A 19,217-nucleotide genomic window follows, 5' to 3' on the forward strand; every position below is an offset into this window, starting at 1 on the left:
GAATATTGATGAACAAAGTGGCTTTAGAATATAAAATGTAAGAAAGCCTTTTCAGTTAACAAAATTGAAACAATAAACATGTGTATCACTTTAATATCCAAATGTCATTAAATGTACTGTATGTATATACATTCACATACCTGTGTGAAAGGTGGTGACAGGACTAATGTCACTGCTGCACATCTTTCCCACTGCAACCACTGTAGCTTCATACACTAGGCCACAAGAGAGCTGTGTAAAACTGCATGACGAATTGACTGTACTACAGTGATACTCCTCTCTATTAGCTCCAATTAACTTTGCAGTGTAGTTTTCAGCTCCCATAGATGAGGTCCAGGACAGAGTTACAATGTTAGACTCACATTCAACCTGTGCTTGTAGCTCAGTGGGTACACAGGGCACTGTAATAAAAGTCTGCAATTAGATTTATTGGACTTATTTTACATCACTAATAGCCAATGTGAAATATAATGCAGTCTTACCTTTCTTCTCACACCCCAATACTACATGCACGTCAATGCACGTCTATAAAGGTACTGGCTGCTAGTTTAAAGTGAATCTAAAACCATTTTATAAGGTTTGGATAAAGAGCGGGAGTGTAAAAACCCCTGTCAGTGTTTATTGATGATATGAGGGGAACTCTAGACCAGGGTTTTTCAATTGGAGTTGTGCAGAGTCCTAGGGTTCCATGAGAAGTCCCCAGGGGTTCCTCTGCAATTCACTATTGTGGCAGATATAAATTCGTCCAATTTGGTGTTTTCAGTGCACACTGACAGTGAGTTCTGCCAGGGTGCACCAAGGATACTACCTCCCATAGTGCCAGCTCCTATGATGTCACTGAAGACAGCAGTGCCAGGTGAGAGAAGCGCATACACAGAAAACATGTGTCTATTTGTAGGTGATTCTGTAGGTGTATCTCAAATGCTCCAAAAAGGTACACACGGAAGCAACATGTCAACAAGTGTCTGTTTCTGATCCTTGCTGACCCTCCATCCATCCCAGGCTCTTGTGACATCACATAGGATGAATGAGTGAGAAAAGCCAGTGGGGATCAGCGTGCCTGAACAGATAGTAATCTGTCACACCAATTTCCCTGCACTGTTCTGCATGTGGAGGAAACTGCTTCTGCACTATAGACTACTGACCCCTCACCTCTGATGACTTCTGTTCTCTGCACTGATTACCACTGTACTCTGTCCTGCTGACCCTGTACCCTGCCCTGCAGAGGCGTAACTAGAACCTTCAGGGCCCCGGTGCAAAAAACCATGAAGGGCCCCCCGGACCCCTGGCCGGGGCCCTTCCCTTCAAGCCTGGGGCTCTTCCCACTGCTCTTTGGACCCTTTACTCTCGTTGCGGGGCCCCTGTATTATGGTCCCGCAGCGGGACCCTTTCACAAGTCCTGCAAAGACAGCAGAACACAAGTGAACTGGATGGGAGGAGTGGTGGGGGCAGCATACAGAAGAACCAATCTCCTCCATTTTCCTCCTGCAGCTACAGGAGGAAAAAGGAGGACAGTGATTTCTCTACATGCTGCCCCCACTGCCCCTCCTATCCAGGTGTACAGGGGAGCCGCGCAGGCCCCCTGGAGCATGGGGCCCGGTTGCAATTGCACCCCTGCAACCCCTGTAGTTACGCCCCTGCTGCCCTGCTAAACATCTGTACACCACCCTGCTGACCCCCTGTACACTGCCCTGCTGTCTCCCTGTACTTTGTCCTGCTGACCCTTGCATGTGATCATCTGACCCCCGTACCTTGCGCTCCTAAACCCCTGTACTCTTCCATGCTTGCTCCCTGTACACTGTCCTGCTGACCACTGTGCTCTGCCCTAATGACGCATGTACTATAGCTTGATGATGCCCATTTTAATCCCTTTATGGCCCCTTGTATTCTGCCCTGATGTCCCCTGTACTTCACCCAGCTGGCCCTCTGTACTCTGCCCTACTTTCCCCCAGTACTCTGCCCTGCTGCCCCCTGCCCTGCTAAACCCCTGTAACCTGCCCTGCTAAACCCCTGTAACCTGCCCTGCTAAACCCCTGTACCCTGCCCTGCTAAACCCCTGTACTCTGCCCCGCTAAACCCCTGTACTCTTTTATTTAATGCTATTTCCAGAAATAATTGTTCATTAATCCACAGCTCACTGATCACTCCAATGTTTTGTAAGCTGTAGATCTGAAAACAACCTCAGGAGTTCCCCAGAATCGAATACTTTTTGTCAAGGTAAAAAGGTTGAGAAAAATTGGTTTAGACTAATGAAAGTCCAAGTAAATGTATTCTTTAGTAATATCTGTAAACTGGCCAGTACAATTTAAAAGTTCTGATAGACTCCAAGAGGGCTTAAATTGATTGTAAAGGCAGGAGTTTTTGTATCTTAATGCATTCTATGCATTAAAATAACAAACCTTCTGGGTGCAGTAGCCCCCCCCCCCCTCATCTCCCCTTAATACTTAACTGAGCCCATCTCTATCCAGCAATGTTGCAGGAGAGACTCGGCTGCCTGGGACTCTCCTCCTCATTGGCTGAGACAGAAGTGGAACATCATTGGCTCGCGCTGTTGTCAAACAAATTCAGTGAGCCAATGAGGAGAGAGAGAGGGGTGTCTGAATGGACACAGAGAGCTGCGGTGCGGCTTGGGTGCCCCCATAGCAAACTGCTTGCTGTGGGGCACTCGTCTGGAGGGAGGGCCAGGAGAGCCAGAAAGGGACCAGAGAAGTGGAGGAACCAGGCTGCTGTGTGCAAAACCACTGCGCAGAGGAGGTAAGTATGACATGTTTGTTATTTTTAAGCAAAAAACAAGAATTTAGAATCACATTAATACTGCTAATAGGTGAGCATATTCAGACTGTGAGAAATATGCTGATAAGGTATTTTGTAGATGTGCTAAGATTGCCCTAAACAGAACTCTCATATGGGGAACCAGTGCTTCTAATATACAGATATCATTGGTTTTTATTGATGCCTGTGTCCTCCCTGGGGAGATTCACCCTCTCTATTTGTACTGATGAGCACTGTCACCAGCACAGAAAGTGCTGAGTAATTCACAATTTTACAGTTGTCACCAGAACAGGAAATGAAGGGAAATCTTCTGATAGGGGACATCTGTAATAGTAATGACTGCCAAATAGGGGGGTTCCCCCAACTTTGGCAAGGTTTTTTCTCAATTTCTGCTGTCTTGCCAATATATAAAATAAAGGAAAATGACTCCAGTAGGACACACACAGCAAAACAAAACAAACCTGACAGGGGTTTATCCCTCTCTATTCCACCTAAAATTAAAAAAATAAATAAAATTTGTACACTAAAAGTGAATTTTTATTTATAAATGCACTGTAAACATGTTTAATAACTAATATTTAAGATTATTTGAAGTCTTAGCTTAAGGATAACCCTCTTTACTATAAAATGTATAATGAATTCAGGATAATACTCGATGCATTGACTGACCTACGTCTAATGAGGCAGTGTAAGTTAAAGTGGTACCAGTGTACAAATTATAATTTATACATTTATTACAGATGTTTACAACATATATATAGCGTGAACAAATTACTTAGGACACCTTCTTTGACCCTTGCATTGGGGATACCACTCTCTGTTGCATTTTGCATTCATTTTTTATAATATACAGAATGCAACAGGAGGACCTGCAACACATATAAAACCCAGGTATAGGAATAGAGTTGGGAATTATGGTAGTTGTGGCATTGTTGGAGAACTCAGCCCACTAGGCTCCATGAATATAAAATATCATTCTTTACGTGGACTGACTCTTTCCTATGGTTGGTCACAAAAAGTTATAGCCTAAATGAAGGGATATCATCATTCAAATGAGGCTGGCTATACATTATACAATCTTCTTGTACAATTTTGCTTTAGATTTACCAAAACCATATAATATAAGGTCAACCATAAACACTTTAAATTTGTATACAATCAGACAGACCCTTGCACTACATAGTTGAAGATAAATCTAAAGGAAATTGAATAAGAAAATTGTATAATGCATGGCCATCTTGAGCCTCAAGGCACTACAAACGCCAAGTCATTAAATCATTAAACTGAGCTGTTTGTCAGGGTCCTTTCACATGAGCTTTCCGCCTGGCGGAGTCCGTTTTGCTCAGCGGGGATCGATCCACCGATCCTCACTGAGCAGGCAGATGACAGGTCCGTCTCCGCTTACTTTGCAGAGAAGGAGCTATCAGCTCCCCGCTCTCCTCTATGGGAGATCGGATGAAAACAGACCACCTGTCCTATCCAATCCGATCCTCCAGATGGATGGAAAATAGGGGTTTCCATCCGTCTGGATTTCACAGACCACATCGGATCAGATAGCAGCGGGTGTCAGCAGAGATGTCACCGCTGACATCTGCTGCTCCATAGAGGTGCATGGAGCATCCGATCAGGTCCACCTGAAAGAACTGACAAGCGGACCTGATCGGAATGCCCGTGTGAAAGGGGCCTAAGGAATTTCAGTATTGTCCATTCACATCACGGGATGAAAAACTGCTGAATCTTGAAATAAATGAGTTAGATAGCCTTATATTCATCTAGGTTCACATTAAATCATCTAAAATGATTACAATTTGGATCTAGTTACCTGTGTAAAGTTCAGTTTCTGAGCTTGGTATACTCTGACAGTCACTATTGAAAGCTGTCACTGTCACATTGTAACTTTGTCCACAATGCAATCCAGGAATTTCACAGGCTGGCTCAGTACTATTACACACAAGCTGCTCCTCGCCAAATCCTGTTAGAATGGACATGTATCTCAGAGCTCCCGGTGCTTCATTCCAGCTCAGTAGTGTTGAAGAATTATAACAGTTCATTTTTGCTATCACATTCTGAGGCTGACAGGGAACTGTAATGATAAACCATATTAGACATACAATGTATTTATCAGAGCAGTAATAGTACAACATAAAAACAACTTACCTGTAGTAAGCATAGATGGAGCAGATATGGGACTCAAGCATTGACTATTAATGGCTGTAACTGTCACATTGTAGAGCCATCCACACTTCAGATCACTGATAGTGCAGCGTGTATCCTCAGTAGTGCAAGAGAGCGTATCTACTGCTGGACTGGTAATACTGGAGGTATAATTGACTGCACCTAATGTTTTTTCCCAGGACAATGATACCGAATTGTCATAGCAGTTGATCTGCAATGGTTTCAGAATCGGAACACAGGGGGCTGTAAAGGCAAAACATCACAATGTAAAAAGACTGTTCAATGATCTATAGCACTCTATATAATTGCAGATAGCCCTTATCCCTAGTGTCTAATTTCTAATACTGAAAACTTCTCCTCTACAATGAAACAAATTATATACATACATTACATTATAAAAAGGCTATGCTACTATACTATATGTTGCATAGTAATGAGAATTTAATATTATGTTTTTTTGTGTCTGGAGTACTGCTTTAATTTGTAAAATATATTTTAAATTTTCAAAGAACTATGGTGCCCACTCATTTAATACTTGTCCTGAGCTAATAGCTGTCTTAAAATGGCTCTGGCTGGCATGGCCCATTGGCTTGACTCTAGCATGTTCAGATAATTTTATGCACATGCTATTAAGTCATTGTATCGTAAATAATTTCAGACAGGAGAAATTCCACAACAGTTTCTTAAAAGTCATTATTTCAAAGGATAAAAACAAAGAGAACAAAGGGCAAAGATAGTGTAGTGGGGTAAAACAATACAAATGTATTAAATCTATTAAAATTGCACTCACAAGAGTATTCTCATATTAAGCTGGATAACAGTGTATACCCAGGCTGGTCTTCTCAGTTTATGTTATTCACCTTGGACTTCTTACACTTTACCTTTCTACTGTTCATATTGCAGCGTTAATTGATACGATCAGTTAGCCACTCATTGCAAATTGTAGAGCGGCTATTTAAGTACTAGTGGGAAGTTCTTAGGCATGCGGATAAAGGGGATCACATTCCAGAAACCCATCTCTGTGCATGCTCCAAAAGTGACGTCACACTGGATGGCAGTATCCATCGGACTTAGCTGGTCAGCTGTCAAACCTGAGCTATGGTTTCCCTTCTCTATACCCTAAATTGGCCAGCATTCTGCAGAGCTTGCACAACTGTCATTCCAGAGCAAGAAGGGTGCCTTAGGAGAATGGCCTGAATACACAATGCTATACCTCTTTGTACAAGAACACTCGTGAGTGCAGTTTTAAAGACTTAATAAATTTGTATTGCTTTAAACTACTACACTATAAGCATCTTTGTGCTGTGTTCTCTCTGTTTTTCTCTTTACATGCACTTGGAGCTTCCACTCCTCATTGACTGGCTGCAGTATACACTAGATAGTGGTAGTGGTTTTTGTTAAGAAGAGTTTATTATCCGCGGTACCTACAGTTCCTGATATTTAATACCTATAGGGTACATTTATATGTTTTTATGCATTGTGTATATTTTAGCACACACATAGGGCCTCATTTTCCCTACTTCCACCCAGGATAATGAGCTACGTGTCATCAGTAGGGTTAAGCGCAACATTTTGTATTATCCTTTGGCAATTTTTACAAAGGAGACTTTGATCGTAGCCCATTAGTACAAATCTAATTAGAAGAGTTAAAGAGACCAAAGGCAATTCAAATGTGTCCCATGTAAAGTCTGCATAATGCACATATTCTACATTTATACGAAAAATGGTCAGATAACAGGAAAAGGTAGTGCAGTAGTTTGTTTCTCTGGCATTTTTTAAAAATTGTGTATGTGTAATTTACCTTCATTTTTTTAACAATAATATACTGTAAGTACAGCTGTCTATGAGATATGTAGGAGTCTTAAAGCATGGGACAACATTTTTTTGCCATGGTGGCTTTATTTGAAAGACCGTCTCTAGACAACAAGTTAAATACATTTGTGAACTGCTATGGCTAGTTGGGAATCAAACCAGATTTTGGGAAACTATAGGTTCTAGTTACAAAAAAATCTGCTTAGCAAATGTCTCATTATTTCAACTGAAAGTAAAGATTAATACCCCTAATGTTTGTAATATAGGTATAATGTCAGTTTCTATTTGTTGCCTTTCACTGAGCAAATCTTCCATTCCCTAACTTTTGATCTCAAGAGAAAAAAGCCATAAGGACATTCAATTATAGGAGTTAAACAACATTCACCAATAAAAATAATAGCTTGACACTATAGGCTAAGAACATATGACCAGCAGGGGAAATAATATAAGGGAGACATCAACACTGTGAGGTTGATTTACTAAAACTAAATAGTGCAAAATCTGTTGCAGCTCTGCATAGAAACCAATCAGCTTCCAGGTTTTTTTTTTGTCAAAGCTTAATTGAACAAACTGAAGTTGTTAGTTGATTGGCTACCATGCAGAGCTGCACCAGATTTTTCACTCTCCAGTTTTAGTAAATTAACCCCTGTGTTCACAGTCTATAGAAACTGAAGTGTACAAAAGTGATACTTCATTCATATCACTGTACAGCAGCAGGGTTTACTGTGTGCCTGTACAGTGACATGTGACCCATCCCCAAACACTGCGATAAAATGCAGCATGTCTGCATTTTATCGCAGATCACTGCATTGAAGCCCTGGGCTGAGTTGCAGTGTGAATAGGACTAGGACACATAGGAAAATAGTTGGTTTCTGTGTGTTCTAGTGGTGACTGACATTCTTCCGGTTTGGAAAAAAGCCAGTTACCGCAGCATATGTGAACTGGTCCTAAGGTAAAAAACCTCAGTTAACCTGGCAGCATGTCAGCGCTGTCTCCAGCTCCAGCAATACTCCCTTCTCTTCCAGCTTTCACATGAGAAACTGAGGGCAACAAGGCCATAGGCTGATGATGAGCACTTTGACATTGCTGCACCTGGGCAGGGTGATTGGAGTTTGCACAATTTTATTAAACAGAGAAATTGACTTACCTGTTATGAAGCCTACAGGAAGACTCAGATTGCTGCTACTTGCTTCGTTATTTGCTTCGACAGTTACTTCATAAGATATGCCACATGTTAAGTTAGTAAAGCCACATGACGTAGCCATGGAATTACAAATATGGTATTCTCCATTTGTCCCAACCGCTTTAGAGGTGTAATTTTCAGCTCCCAGACTAGAATTCCATGAAACTGTTGCAGAATTGTTCACACAATTCACATTTATGAGTATATTTTGGGGTGTACAAGGAGCTGTAGAACAAATACAAAAATGTCAACAATCTAACATTTCTTGTTATGTTAACTCAATTCTTGATCAGGATAAAAATATTCTTCACCAAAATAATGTATGTGTGTTGGTCTATAATAAATAAATATAAGTAAGAAATTTAATTAAAAAAATACTGTTAGCATGCTTACACAGTAGAAAAGGCATATGAATGGGAAAAATGTTACTTTATTCCGAGCAGAATGCTATGGCTGTCAAGTCATTAAGGTGTTTGCAACAAAAGTCTGTTTTGCTGACCCACAACAACCAATCAGATTCCACTTTAAAAAGCTTGGATAATGGAGTTTAATTATGAGCTTTGTGGGGCAGTAAAGATAATTCATTTTTGTTACTTTCACAAATGAAGACAGATATTGTTACTCACTAGTGGATGCATCCAAAAAACAAATTAAATACACATTGTACTAATCTGGCTTCAATAATGTGACTTGTGATTGCCTAGTTTATGTTATTACAGTCTGCATTTTGTTCTTTATTCTGTGCACAGTTTACTAAATAATATATACGTGAGCTATGGTAAGTAGAAGTTATATTTGATCTAATGCTTCCAGGTTGCAGTATCTGACCAATCCACTAATTACAATCAATGTTGTCTGTTGCTTACCTGTTTTGAATTGATATGTAAGACTGACTTTACTACTTAATTCTTCTCCATTGGCTGTCAGTAACACGGAGTACTGGTTGCCACACATCAGATTGGCCATTACACATGAAGTATTTGTTGAATGGCATGTGTAGGTCTCTCCATCAACTCCAATTACCTCTGCGGTGTAGTTCACAGCACCAAGAGCTGCTCTCCAAGAGAGGATGACTAAATCAGAAGTAACATGGACTTCCAGATTCTCTGGAGAGCATGGGACTGAAAAATAAGGTAAAAAAATAAATAAATCATTATCATCTATAATATACTGAATAGTATCAAATGTGATCTGAATAGTGTCAAATGTGACAACATATTTTTTTGCTTTATAATGTAGATGTATTCAGAATCCCTAATTTCCTTACAATAAATTTATAGTATATTTATAGCCTTATTTTTTTTTTTTTTTTTGAAAGTTTACTAAGGGGTTTACACAGTTCTATCCAAAATTAGAAAAAAAGTTCAGTTTACATAAACTTTCATAAAAACTACTCCTGGGTTGCTGCTGGGAGTCCATGAAGGACTGGCAGTGCAATAATGTTACATAAATTGGGAATGTATCAGAATAGAAAGTGTTTCTATATAATCGGATTATTTATTTTTTTAGAATAAATTATAGACTACATTTTTCCTATTGTATTGTGCATACTTTTTTATGCCTTGTCTTGTATTTACTGCCCTACTGCAATGCCTTATGTTACTGTACTGTGGGTCATTTAAGTTGTACAAGGTGTAAGTAAGTAGTTTGTGCGTCCAGGGAGGGAAGAGTTAATGCTGCCTAGTTTCCTGGATGTTTATGGTGCCAGCTCCTATCGGTGGCAGATAAATACAAGGAGAAACTTCCTGTGCCAAGAGTTGCTTTGTGTATGGGAAGCAGATAAGAGATTATGTCGCAATGTGATTGAACCTTTCCTAATCATTCTCCCCTCGGAAGGAACCCAGTTGGGGTTCCCAGGACATGGACATAATGGACTTTTCAGCCGTCAAGTTATGAGTAATTATGGGCAGGGGCTATCAGAAGGTACCAGGAGTTTGGGAGTTTGAGAGAGAGACTGTAAACTATGCTGTATGATATGCAATGTTCTGTGAGCTGTAATGGATGAAGTTGCTACAAAGTAAAGAGAAACTCTATTGCCATTGACAATGGCCTGGTCTGAATTTATTTCAACATACATAAAGGGGTGCAAGCATGGGGTATCTAATAACATTGGCACATTAGTGGCCAAGACAGTTTAAGGATAAGATAGTGGAGGATCTTGGTCCCTTCCCTAGCAATCGGTACCCCAACCTAGGTCCGAACGCACAACGGGCATCCTAGGGACCTGGCCTGGAAGTCACGGAAGATGTAGTGAGGCCTCTGAGTACTAAAGCACAGATAAGGGATGGTACAGAGCTTCCTGGGATACAAATATAACAGTGGTGATGAGGAGTTAAACATACGTATTAGTGTCACTGGGATAAGGTGACAGGGTGCTAAGCTGCTGGAGTTGGGTGCGCTGGCTCTGAAAAAAGCTGTACGGGTGGAGAGGTGTATTCATTAACTGTTAGCTGTGATGCTCAGTTGAGGAAAGGAGTGTGCCACACTAAAAATTCCAAGGGATATTTAAAATGTCAGCTCAGGAGAAGTGTCGCTCATAACATAGAGTGTTGCTTAACACCATACCCTGTGTTTGGGCATTTACCCCTGGCAGCCTGCAAGGAAACCAGCGCTCCTCCTCTCCCCCAGTAAACCCTACCCACAAATCTAATTATAGATTGTGGACAACAGGCATCAAATATATATACCCTCATTGAACTGTTTGGAAACTCAAAAGTATATAAAAACATAACCCCACTGGATTATTTATATATTTTTGGGAAAACCAAAAGCATTTGTATGAACAAAAAACCCTTTTTGTCGTTTTTCCAAGCTTTCAGCAGTTTGGTATGTATGGAGAAAAGTGCATTCTTTCTTCTCTGTTATGGTATAGCTAAGGAGGTCTGAATCTGAAAAAAAAAAGCCTGAACCTCCCAGGAAAAAATTAATTTTTTTCTTAATGTTTGTGGTCTCATGTTTGGTTTGGTTATGCTCATATTAGCGATCTTCCATGTACTTCCGAAGTATTATTTACTTTGTAAAATAAGAGTTTTCCCTTCTTTTATCCATTATAAGTGTAGCGCTACCCCCGCAGGAGCTGCTTAAGTAAGATGGGTTCTGCACTCTGCCTCTCAACCCTAAGAACAATCTCAGACCCTCTGGCACACCTGGTAATAGTGTAAGTGCAAAGACCAATGGAAACACACAGGTTATGATAAAATACAGAGTATTTACTATAAGGCTTCTGTGAAAAAGTTACAAATAATAACAGAATATTCTTGGATGAATTAGCTAGAAAACAATATCTGAGTTCAGAATAATTCAATATATTACATCAGGCTGCTTCTAATGGAATCCACAACCGTAAATAACCCCAGAAGCAGAGGCAAGCACTTAAACAACAATGAACCACAGTATAATAACTGTGCACAAACTTGATTACCTCTACTTAAATTGGCGCTATGAGTCCAGGCAGGAGGAGAGAAGAAGGATGACTTTCTCCTATGTCAGTCTTCTCTCTTCTATCGCCTGACACCACAGGCCCAATCACCAACACTGTATCTAATTCAGTGCTCAGTGACTTAATTCCCAAATGAGACTACCACGCATTCATCTACATACACAGAACCCTTAACATGTGTGTGCAAGTTCGTATGGCACCCGTAACTTCAGTCCCCAGGAGAAAGATGAGGACTTGTGTCTTCAGCTAGCTACTGCAGAGGATGAAACTTTAAACTCCTGCTTGACAAAGTGTAAACTGTTGTATACTGACAGTATCCAGATAGCAAGGCGGACACTGAGACGGCTTAACAAGACTTCAATGAGATCCAGGTGCTGGCAAGTGAGGGTAAAGTGGAGTAACACTATCTGTATGCAATGTCCTGGATTCCTGCAAATGGGCAAGTGCCCTCTCACCAATCCTGCAGTCAACACCCAAACGGAACGTCCTGGAACAGGGAGGGTCCTCTGGTAACCCGGCTAATCACCTCACCCTGGAGCGTTTCATACAGACGATGCAGGTGCGCCTGGATTTGCACGTGGGATCCCCCTCCCTCAGGCTGGATGTCTTAAACAACGCGGTGGGCTGACCAGGGAGATAGCACCTCTCTCTTGCATCCAGCCTCTTCTCCTGCCTCGTGGTGAACTGAGCTATTTAGCAAACAAGATGGATGCCTCTTCTCCTCCTCTTGCCAGAGAATCCTTGGGTGTGTAGTTCTGTTCTCATATAAAGTACATATACACAACGTTTGACCTGCACCAGTGAAAAGGTCAAGTACATTCGGAAAAAAGTTTCAACTTTGGCTGTAATTAGTCTTTTTAGGAGGAGGTATGCAGGATAGTTCAATCCCTGGGGTTAGTGGAGATGGATGGTGGAGGTGGCTGCAGGCTTCATACAGAGCTAGAGGAAGCAACAGACAGAAAGGGGTAGGAGAAGAAAAGCAGCGCCACCTCAGTGTAGATTAAAAGGGTATTTATTACATAAAAACAACGTAGTAACTCACACAGAGGAAATAGTTGATCAGCAAATAAGGATGGGTCATCTGCAGCACTGTAGGGATGTTAGGGAAGTACACTGTGGCGGCCGTGGTCCTGGCTGTGCCGGTGGAGTCCGACACTTCCTGCGAGGAAGGAGCACGCATGCTCCGAACGCGAGCACCCCCCCCCCCCCCGCCCCTATTGGATGTAAGCCTGGATACTGAACGCTGCCAGAATCACAGGAAGTGTCGGACTCCTCTGGCACAGCCAGGACCACGGCTGCCACAGTGTACTTCCCTAACATCCCTACAGTGCTGCAGATGAACCATCCTTATTTGCTGATCAACTATTTCCTCTGTGTGAGTTACTACGTTGTTTTTATGTAATTAATCTACACTGAGGTCGCGCTGCAGTTCTCATATAAGGCTATGGAGTTGTTTTTGGTGGGGACTACATGCCCCAGAATGCTTTGCTGATTGCTGCTGATTGGATATATTCCCTCTGGAATGCAGGAGATGGAGCAGAACAAACAGAGTCAGTGTCAGTGAGGAGAAGGAGAGGGGTGAAATCTTCTGCAGGGACTGACAGGCATTCTCTCCTCTCAGTGAGAGCCTCGGTCAGCTTGGCATGGCCGTGGGAGATGCAAGGCACCTGCTACATAAGCTTAAAGTGGTATTAAACCCCCAAAACCAAAACTTTATTATATTGCATTTTACCAATCATTAGAGTGGTTGCATTGTCACAGGCATTGCACTGTTACTGCCGGGAGAACACAATGACTATTGCTAACGGCATCCGGATTGACTTGAGTACAATCTGCCTGCCCATAGATGGATCGGATCTGGCTGAACCAACCGAGATTCAAACCACCTATGGCTGGCTTTAGTGGATGCTTGAAAGCTGATGGAAAGCTTGCAGAATTTTTATAAATTGCTTACTTACGGCTTAAACTAGTTATCTTACCTGATTTGAATTCAATAGCAGTGCTTTCACTACTGTTGCACATGCTGTTGTATGCAGTGACCACTGTGGTGTATACATCTCCACATGTCAACTCTTGTACCTGACATGATGTGTTCTCAGTGCTGCAGTTATGCCTGTCTCCATTGATACTGATCACTGATGATGTATAATTAATGGCCCCAGGGGAATAATTCCAGGATATGAGCACTGAGTTTTCTCTTCTGTTAACTGAGGTCTTTACATCCAGGGGAACACAGGGTGCTGATAAAAAAGTGATAAAACAAATTAAAGTATGCTAATTTGTACTGAACATCAGAAAATAACACTAGGTACATAGTAAAGGACAATTTAGACTTATGCATCTGTGTACTAGAGGTGCATTTTATGGTAGTATTATGCAGGTACATTATTTTCCATCAATGAGTTTTCTTTGTGCATTGACATACTTTATTGACTTACGTGGACACATATTTCCAATATGTTTTTGAAATGAGGATTTGAAATGGATAGTTAAAGTGGAACTGAATGCATTTTTCATCAGAATGTGAGCAGGCAGGCTCAGGGCTGCTGTTAGAAACTACAGGGCCCCATACAGCCAATGCTTCAGTGATCGGTACCAATCACTTATTGTGTTCATTCAGGAAAAGAAGGGACTAGTAAATATGACATTTACCAGACCGTTACCCCACTCTCCTTCTTCAAGGATCCTATTTTCTGCTTGCAGTGCTGGCAGGAAGGAGAGGAGGGAATCAAGCAGCACTGCGAGGTATGGGGGCACACGGGGGGCCTGGGCAGCAGGGGGAAATGTATGTTGCACAGGGTGATTGGTGTGGCGGGAAGGAGGGGGCAATTACTGGAATTGATCCCCTGTATAGCTCTCTATGCAGCGGCTAAAAGCCAATGGGAGGAAGAGGAGAAGAAGCCAACTTTCAGCTACTGCAGAGAGAGCCTTATAGGAAAGTTGGTTCCAGTAATTGCCCCCCTGCCGTGCTGATCACCCTCCCTGCCCACATCCAATTCACCCTGCTGCCTGGGTCCCTCTGCTATTGGTACCGCTTATCCACGGCCCTGGGCAGACTATTTATTGCAGAAGAGACATGCAATGTTACTGCATTGCAGTGCAAAGATAGGAACAGTTGCTATTTTATATGGGAGAATATGGACACATGCATTTAAAATACTACAGTGTAAATGGGCCCCTAATGCATCCACTTACTGTATATATAATATAATATTTTTTATAACAAATTACATAATTATAAATTGAAATCATACACACATATGTTGTTAGTATAACCTTAAAGATCCCAGGTTTTGTTTTATATACTTCCTTCCTCACTCATTTTCACTACTTATTTCTTCATGTATATATTTCGCTGCACACTCTAAATACTCATCTTGGCACAAAACATATACTATCTATTAAAATATAAACCCCAACACAGCTGTGATTGAAACAATATACATAATCTAATGGAATCCTACTATGCATGTACAATGTTGATTACTAGGAGGATCCAATAGGAAAGAAACTCTGATCCACAAAGTTGCTTTTCCTTTTCTGAGGACTATCAGTTAAAGCGGAGTTCCACCCAAAAGTGGAACTTCCTCTCATCTGCTTCCTCCCCCCCTCCAGTGCCACATTTGGCACCTTTCAGGTGGGAAGGGGGGAACGGGTACTCGTTTTTGACAGGTATCCTTCCCCACTTCCAGGAGACAGCGTCGCAGTGCTGTCCCTCGGAAGTTTGGCCCCCTCCTCTTACTCCCCTGCCGAGCCAATTATAATGCGCAGAGCTTACAACAAATGGCGGCGGCAGCACCCGGCAGCTGATCCGAAAATCGACTGGGGTGCTTACATCGCAGGCTCCCTGGACAGGTAAGTGTCTATATCAGGGGTCTTCAAACTCTGGCCCTCCAGCTGTTCAGAAACTACAATTCCCATCATGCCTAGTCCTGTCTGTGAATGTCAGAGTTTTACAATGCCTCATGGGATGTGTAGTTCTGCAACAGCTGGATGGCCGTAGTTTGAGGATCCCTGGTCTATATAGTAAAAGTCAGCAGCTACAGCATTTGTAGCTGCTGACCTTTAATTCTTTTTTTCCCCCGCTGGAACCCGCTTTAAATAAATAGTCAATATCGTTGCCTGCATTCTTGGCCCATCTAATCTTAATGTATGATACCTATTGTATTAAACCAAAAAAAAATCTTTGTAAAAGGAAAATATAACAGTAATTTGACTCTGTAGCTGGAAAAACATATCTCTGCCCTTTTTTTTTAGGTTTGCAACTATTTTCTCCTTTCTCAAAAAGCAAATGTATGGCGAGAATATATGCAAATTGTAGCTTACCAGAGTAGATCTTTACAGACTGGCTCAATGGTCCTTCACACTGCTTGTTAACAGCATACACGAATCCATCATATTCATGTCCACATGATAGGCCAGGAAAAGTACAGTTCTCTCCGGTGGAGTTACATGTTCTATTGACACCATCAGATCCAACAAGATATGATGTAAAACCTTCAATACCAACCATTGCTGACCAAGACAAAGCTACAGAAGCAGCATCACAATCTATTTCTCCCAGGACATTCACAGGTGTACATGGGGCTGAGGAGAGACATGCAAATACATTTGAAAAAAATGATAAAAATGTAACACCCATAGCTGCTTCCCTATGGCCTCTTGTCTAAGTCATATTAAATTCTTAAATTGAATTATTAAATTCTTTTACACTCTGCACAAGGCAGAGTGATGTAAGGATATACTGTATTGCATTGGATGTAGGATACACTCTGACTGGCTGTTAATGTGTGAGTGGACAGGTTAAAGTGGAACTGCACTGCCATTGAGCACCACAAACCAAAAGTGCTATTTAATTAATTTGCATTATTCAAAGCAATCTCTCCCATCCATCCATCTCTCCGTGCTTTATTTTAGTTTAGCTAATCATTATCAAAAACACCCCCTAGCATTTCTGGTCATGGCCATCTTGAATAAGGGCAGATGATTCATGTATCATTTACTTCCTGGAATCCCTCTGCCCTTAGCTCAGGCATAGGCTGAGCTGAGAACCCTCCCTTCTCTCCTGAAGACTCCTGGGATGTATGACTTTATTTTTCTAGGCATGGAAATGAGGAAGTAACTGAAAAAATGTAACAAAAATATTTAAAGCAAGTTAATATGATATACTTTCCTATCTATTTACTAATGCTAGCAGCATAAGGATTCAAATGAGTCCACATTGATTGAGAGAGTGAAGTTCCACTTTAAGGAGGACTCTTTTGACATTTAGGAACCTTTACTTTGTTACCAGAATGGCTCTTTGGTCTACAAGAGTGAGGTTCCCAACTGATAAAGGCAATGGGGTGGGGGTGATCAGGGAGTGTACAGGTGGATGTCACTTTAAGCGAACATATCTGTTATGATCTTAATATGGCTTTCGGACTATACATGGAGTGAGTTCCCGAGAATTGGGTGAGTTATTCTGCACTGCAGAAGACTTTAGAGACCTTAAAAATGAGCCCAAACCTCTTTTTCTTGACCATGAAGCCAAAAAGCATCTGTTTCACAGCAAATATTTTCACATTCAGGTTACTTTGCTAAGAGTTAGCTCACTATTATTAGTTATTCTTCTGTGACATTCTTAATATTCTGCCAATATGCAGACTGATCAGGATCAGTAATAGAAAAACGTGGAAGAAACCTTGTTATAGAAAATACAAAATGGCAAATGCATACATAAATGAGCCTAATTAATTCACTGTTGCTATATGTAGAGACATCTTGGTTGGATGTCAGTAAGGTTTCTTGTTATTTTCTCAGTAAATACAAATCCATCTGGAGGCATACTGTCTGCGTTTGGGGACACGCACGTGAACCCACACAGATGTCAAATTAGGAGCAGCGGCTGTGACTCCTGCGACTTCCTGCACAGGGACCCACATGTGTTATGTGCAGAAAAACACACCCCTAGTATGAGTGGATGCTGAAGTATGCCTGTGTGAATGAGGCCCAAAAAACAAAAATTAACACAGACCCTTTAATTCAGGGGTGGGGAACATACAGTTCGGGGGCCGTATGCGGCCCCCGAAGTCATCTGGTCCGGCCCCCCATGCAGCTGAGTCTGTGTCTCTCAGCTGATCTGTCAGAATGGAGCTGATGCTTCCTGTATAGTTCCTGCTCTGTTATGACAGTCTGAGTGAGTCACAGGCAGAGTGATATCAAATGCACTCTGCCTGTGACCAATACAGGAAACATCAACTCTTCCAGCCAGAGCCAGCAGTACCAGCCAGAGCCAGTAGTACCAGCCAGAACCAGCAGTACCAGCCAGAGCCAGCAGTACTCACAGCAGTACCAGCCAGGGCCAGCAGTACTCACAGCAGTACCAGCCAGAACCAGCAGTACACACAGTGGTACCAGCCAGAACCAGCAGTACCCACAGCAGTACCAGCCAGAGTCAGCAGCACCTTCAGCAGTACCAGCCAGCAGTACCTACAGCACAGTACCAGCCAGCAGTACCAGCCTGAGCCAGAAGTACCCACAGCAGTACCAGCCAGCAGTACCAGCCTGAGCCAGCAGTACCAGCCAGCAGTACCCACAGCACAGTACCAGCCATCAGTACCAGCCTGAGCCAGCAGTACCCACAGCAGTACCAGCCAGCAGTACCTACAGCACAGTACCAGCCTGAGCCAGCAGTACCCACAGCAGTACCAGCCAGCAGTACCCACAAGCCTGAGCCAGCAGTACCAGCCAGCAGTACTCACAGCACAGTACAAGCCAGCAGTACCAGCCTGAGCCAGCAGTACCCACAGCAGTACCAGCCAGCTGTACCCACCAGCAGTACCAGCCAGCTATACCCACCAGCAGTACCAGCCAGCAGTTCTTTTCAAAACTTACCACCACAAAAATGTCGACTGCGCTCCAGACTGACAGACACAAACCTGGAAAACCTGTTGCGAGTAGCAATATCATCAATACCAGCTAACATCACACACCTCACCAAAGAGAAGCAGTTGCAGCCATCACATTAGGGGTGAGTTAATTAAATATAACAGGCTAATTTTTAAGGTGATCATTTTGTACGGCCCCCGAATGATTTTATAAATACCCAAATGGCCCTTGGCAGAAAAAAGGTTCCCCACCCCTGCTTTAATTCATAAAGACTGGCGCAGACAGTTTTGCAGAAATGTCTCTGATGCATTCTAAAAGCGGTGAAACATGTGCCAAATTCATATACCTGTCTAGAATTTGGCGACTTTTAGAATGCATGTGAAACACTTTTGGAAAATCTGTCAGCGCAAGTTTCTCCCTCTGTACGCCAAAAGAGAGTTGGTCTTAATTAGCTCCTGTGTCGTAAGATAAGATACAGATATGTGTCGGTATTTTATTTTAAAGTGGAAGTAAACTTCCTTTACAAACATTTACCTATAGGTAAGCCTATAATAAGGCTTTCCTATGGGTAGTGTAAATATCTCCCAAACGTGTACCTTTTAGGAGAAATTTACATTACATGCAGCCAGTGACATCACTGGAGCATTTGCTCTGAAGTTACGGCCACCCGTGCCGTTCCTTCCGACCCCAGTGCCGTGAACAGCGGCTCCCGTGCGCGGGAGCAGGTACTAGATTTTGACGAGTACCTGCTCCCACTTCCGTTATGGTCACCTTAGGCGATCGGAAGCGGAAGTTATCCTTCCCAAAGTCTTTTGGGACACATGACAGGACCCAGTAGACTTGGACTGGTCACAGGGCGCAGCGCCGCTTGCGCATGCTTTAAGGCCTAGTAGAGATGGTGACGCCCCCGAGGGAGGACACGTGGCTAACACAGCTAGTGTGAGTACACCGCTGGATCATGTGACA

General features: G+C 42.3%; 1 protein-coding gene across 1 annotated transcript in view; it reads right to left on the reverse strand.

The window, feature by feature from the left end:
• The window catches only part of LOC309561928 (uncharacterized protein), a gene marked incomplete at its 5' end in the record, with an annotated part of 144,672 nt that overhangs the window by 85,382 nt on the left and 40,073 nt on the right, over positions 1–19,217 (reverse strand). Inside the window, 7 exon segments of the mRNA XM_082266008.1 lie at positions 141–401; positions 4,595–4,855; positions 4,930–5,190; positions 7,907–8,167; positions 8,809–9,063; positions 13,361–13,621; positions 15,708–15,968. Of these exon segments, the coding sequence (XP_082122134.1) occupies positions 141–401; positions 4,595–4,855; positions 4,930–5,190; positions 7,907–8,167; positions 8,809–9,063; positions 13,361–13,621; positions 15,708–15,968 (1,821 nt within the window).

This window comes from Pelophylax lessonae (assembly GCF_965119305.1).
Source record: "Pelophylax lessonae genome assembly, chromosome: 8".
Lineage (NCBI taxonomy): Eukaryota > Metazoa > Chordata > Amphibia > Anura > Ranidae > Pelophylax > Pelophylax lessonae.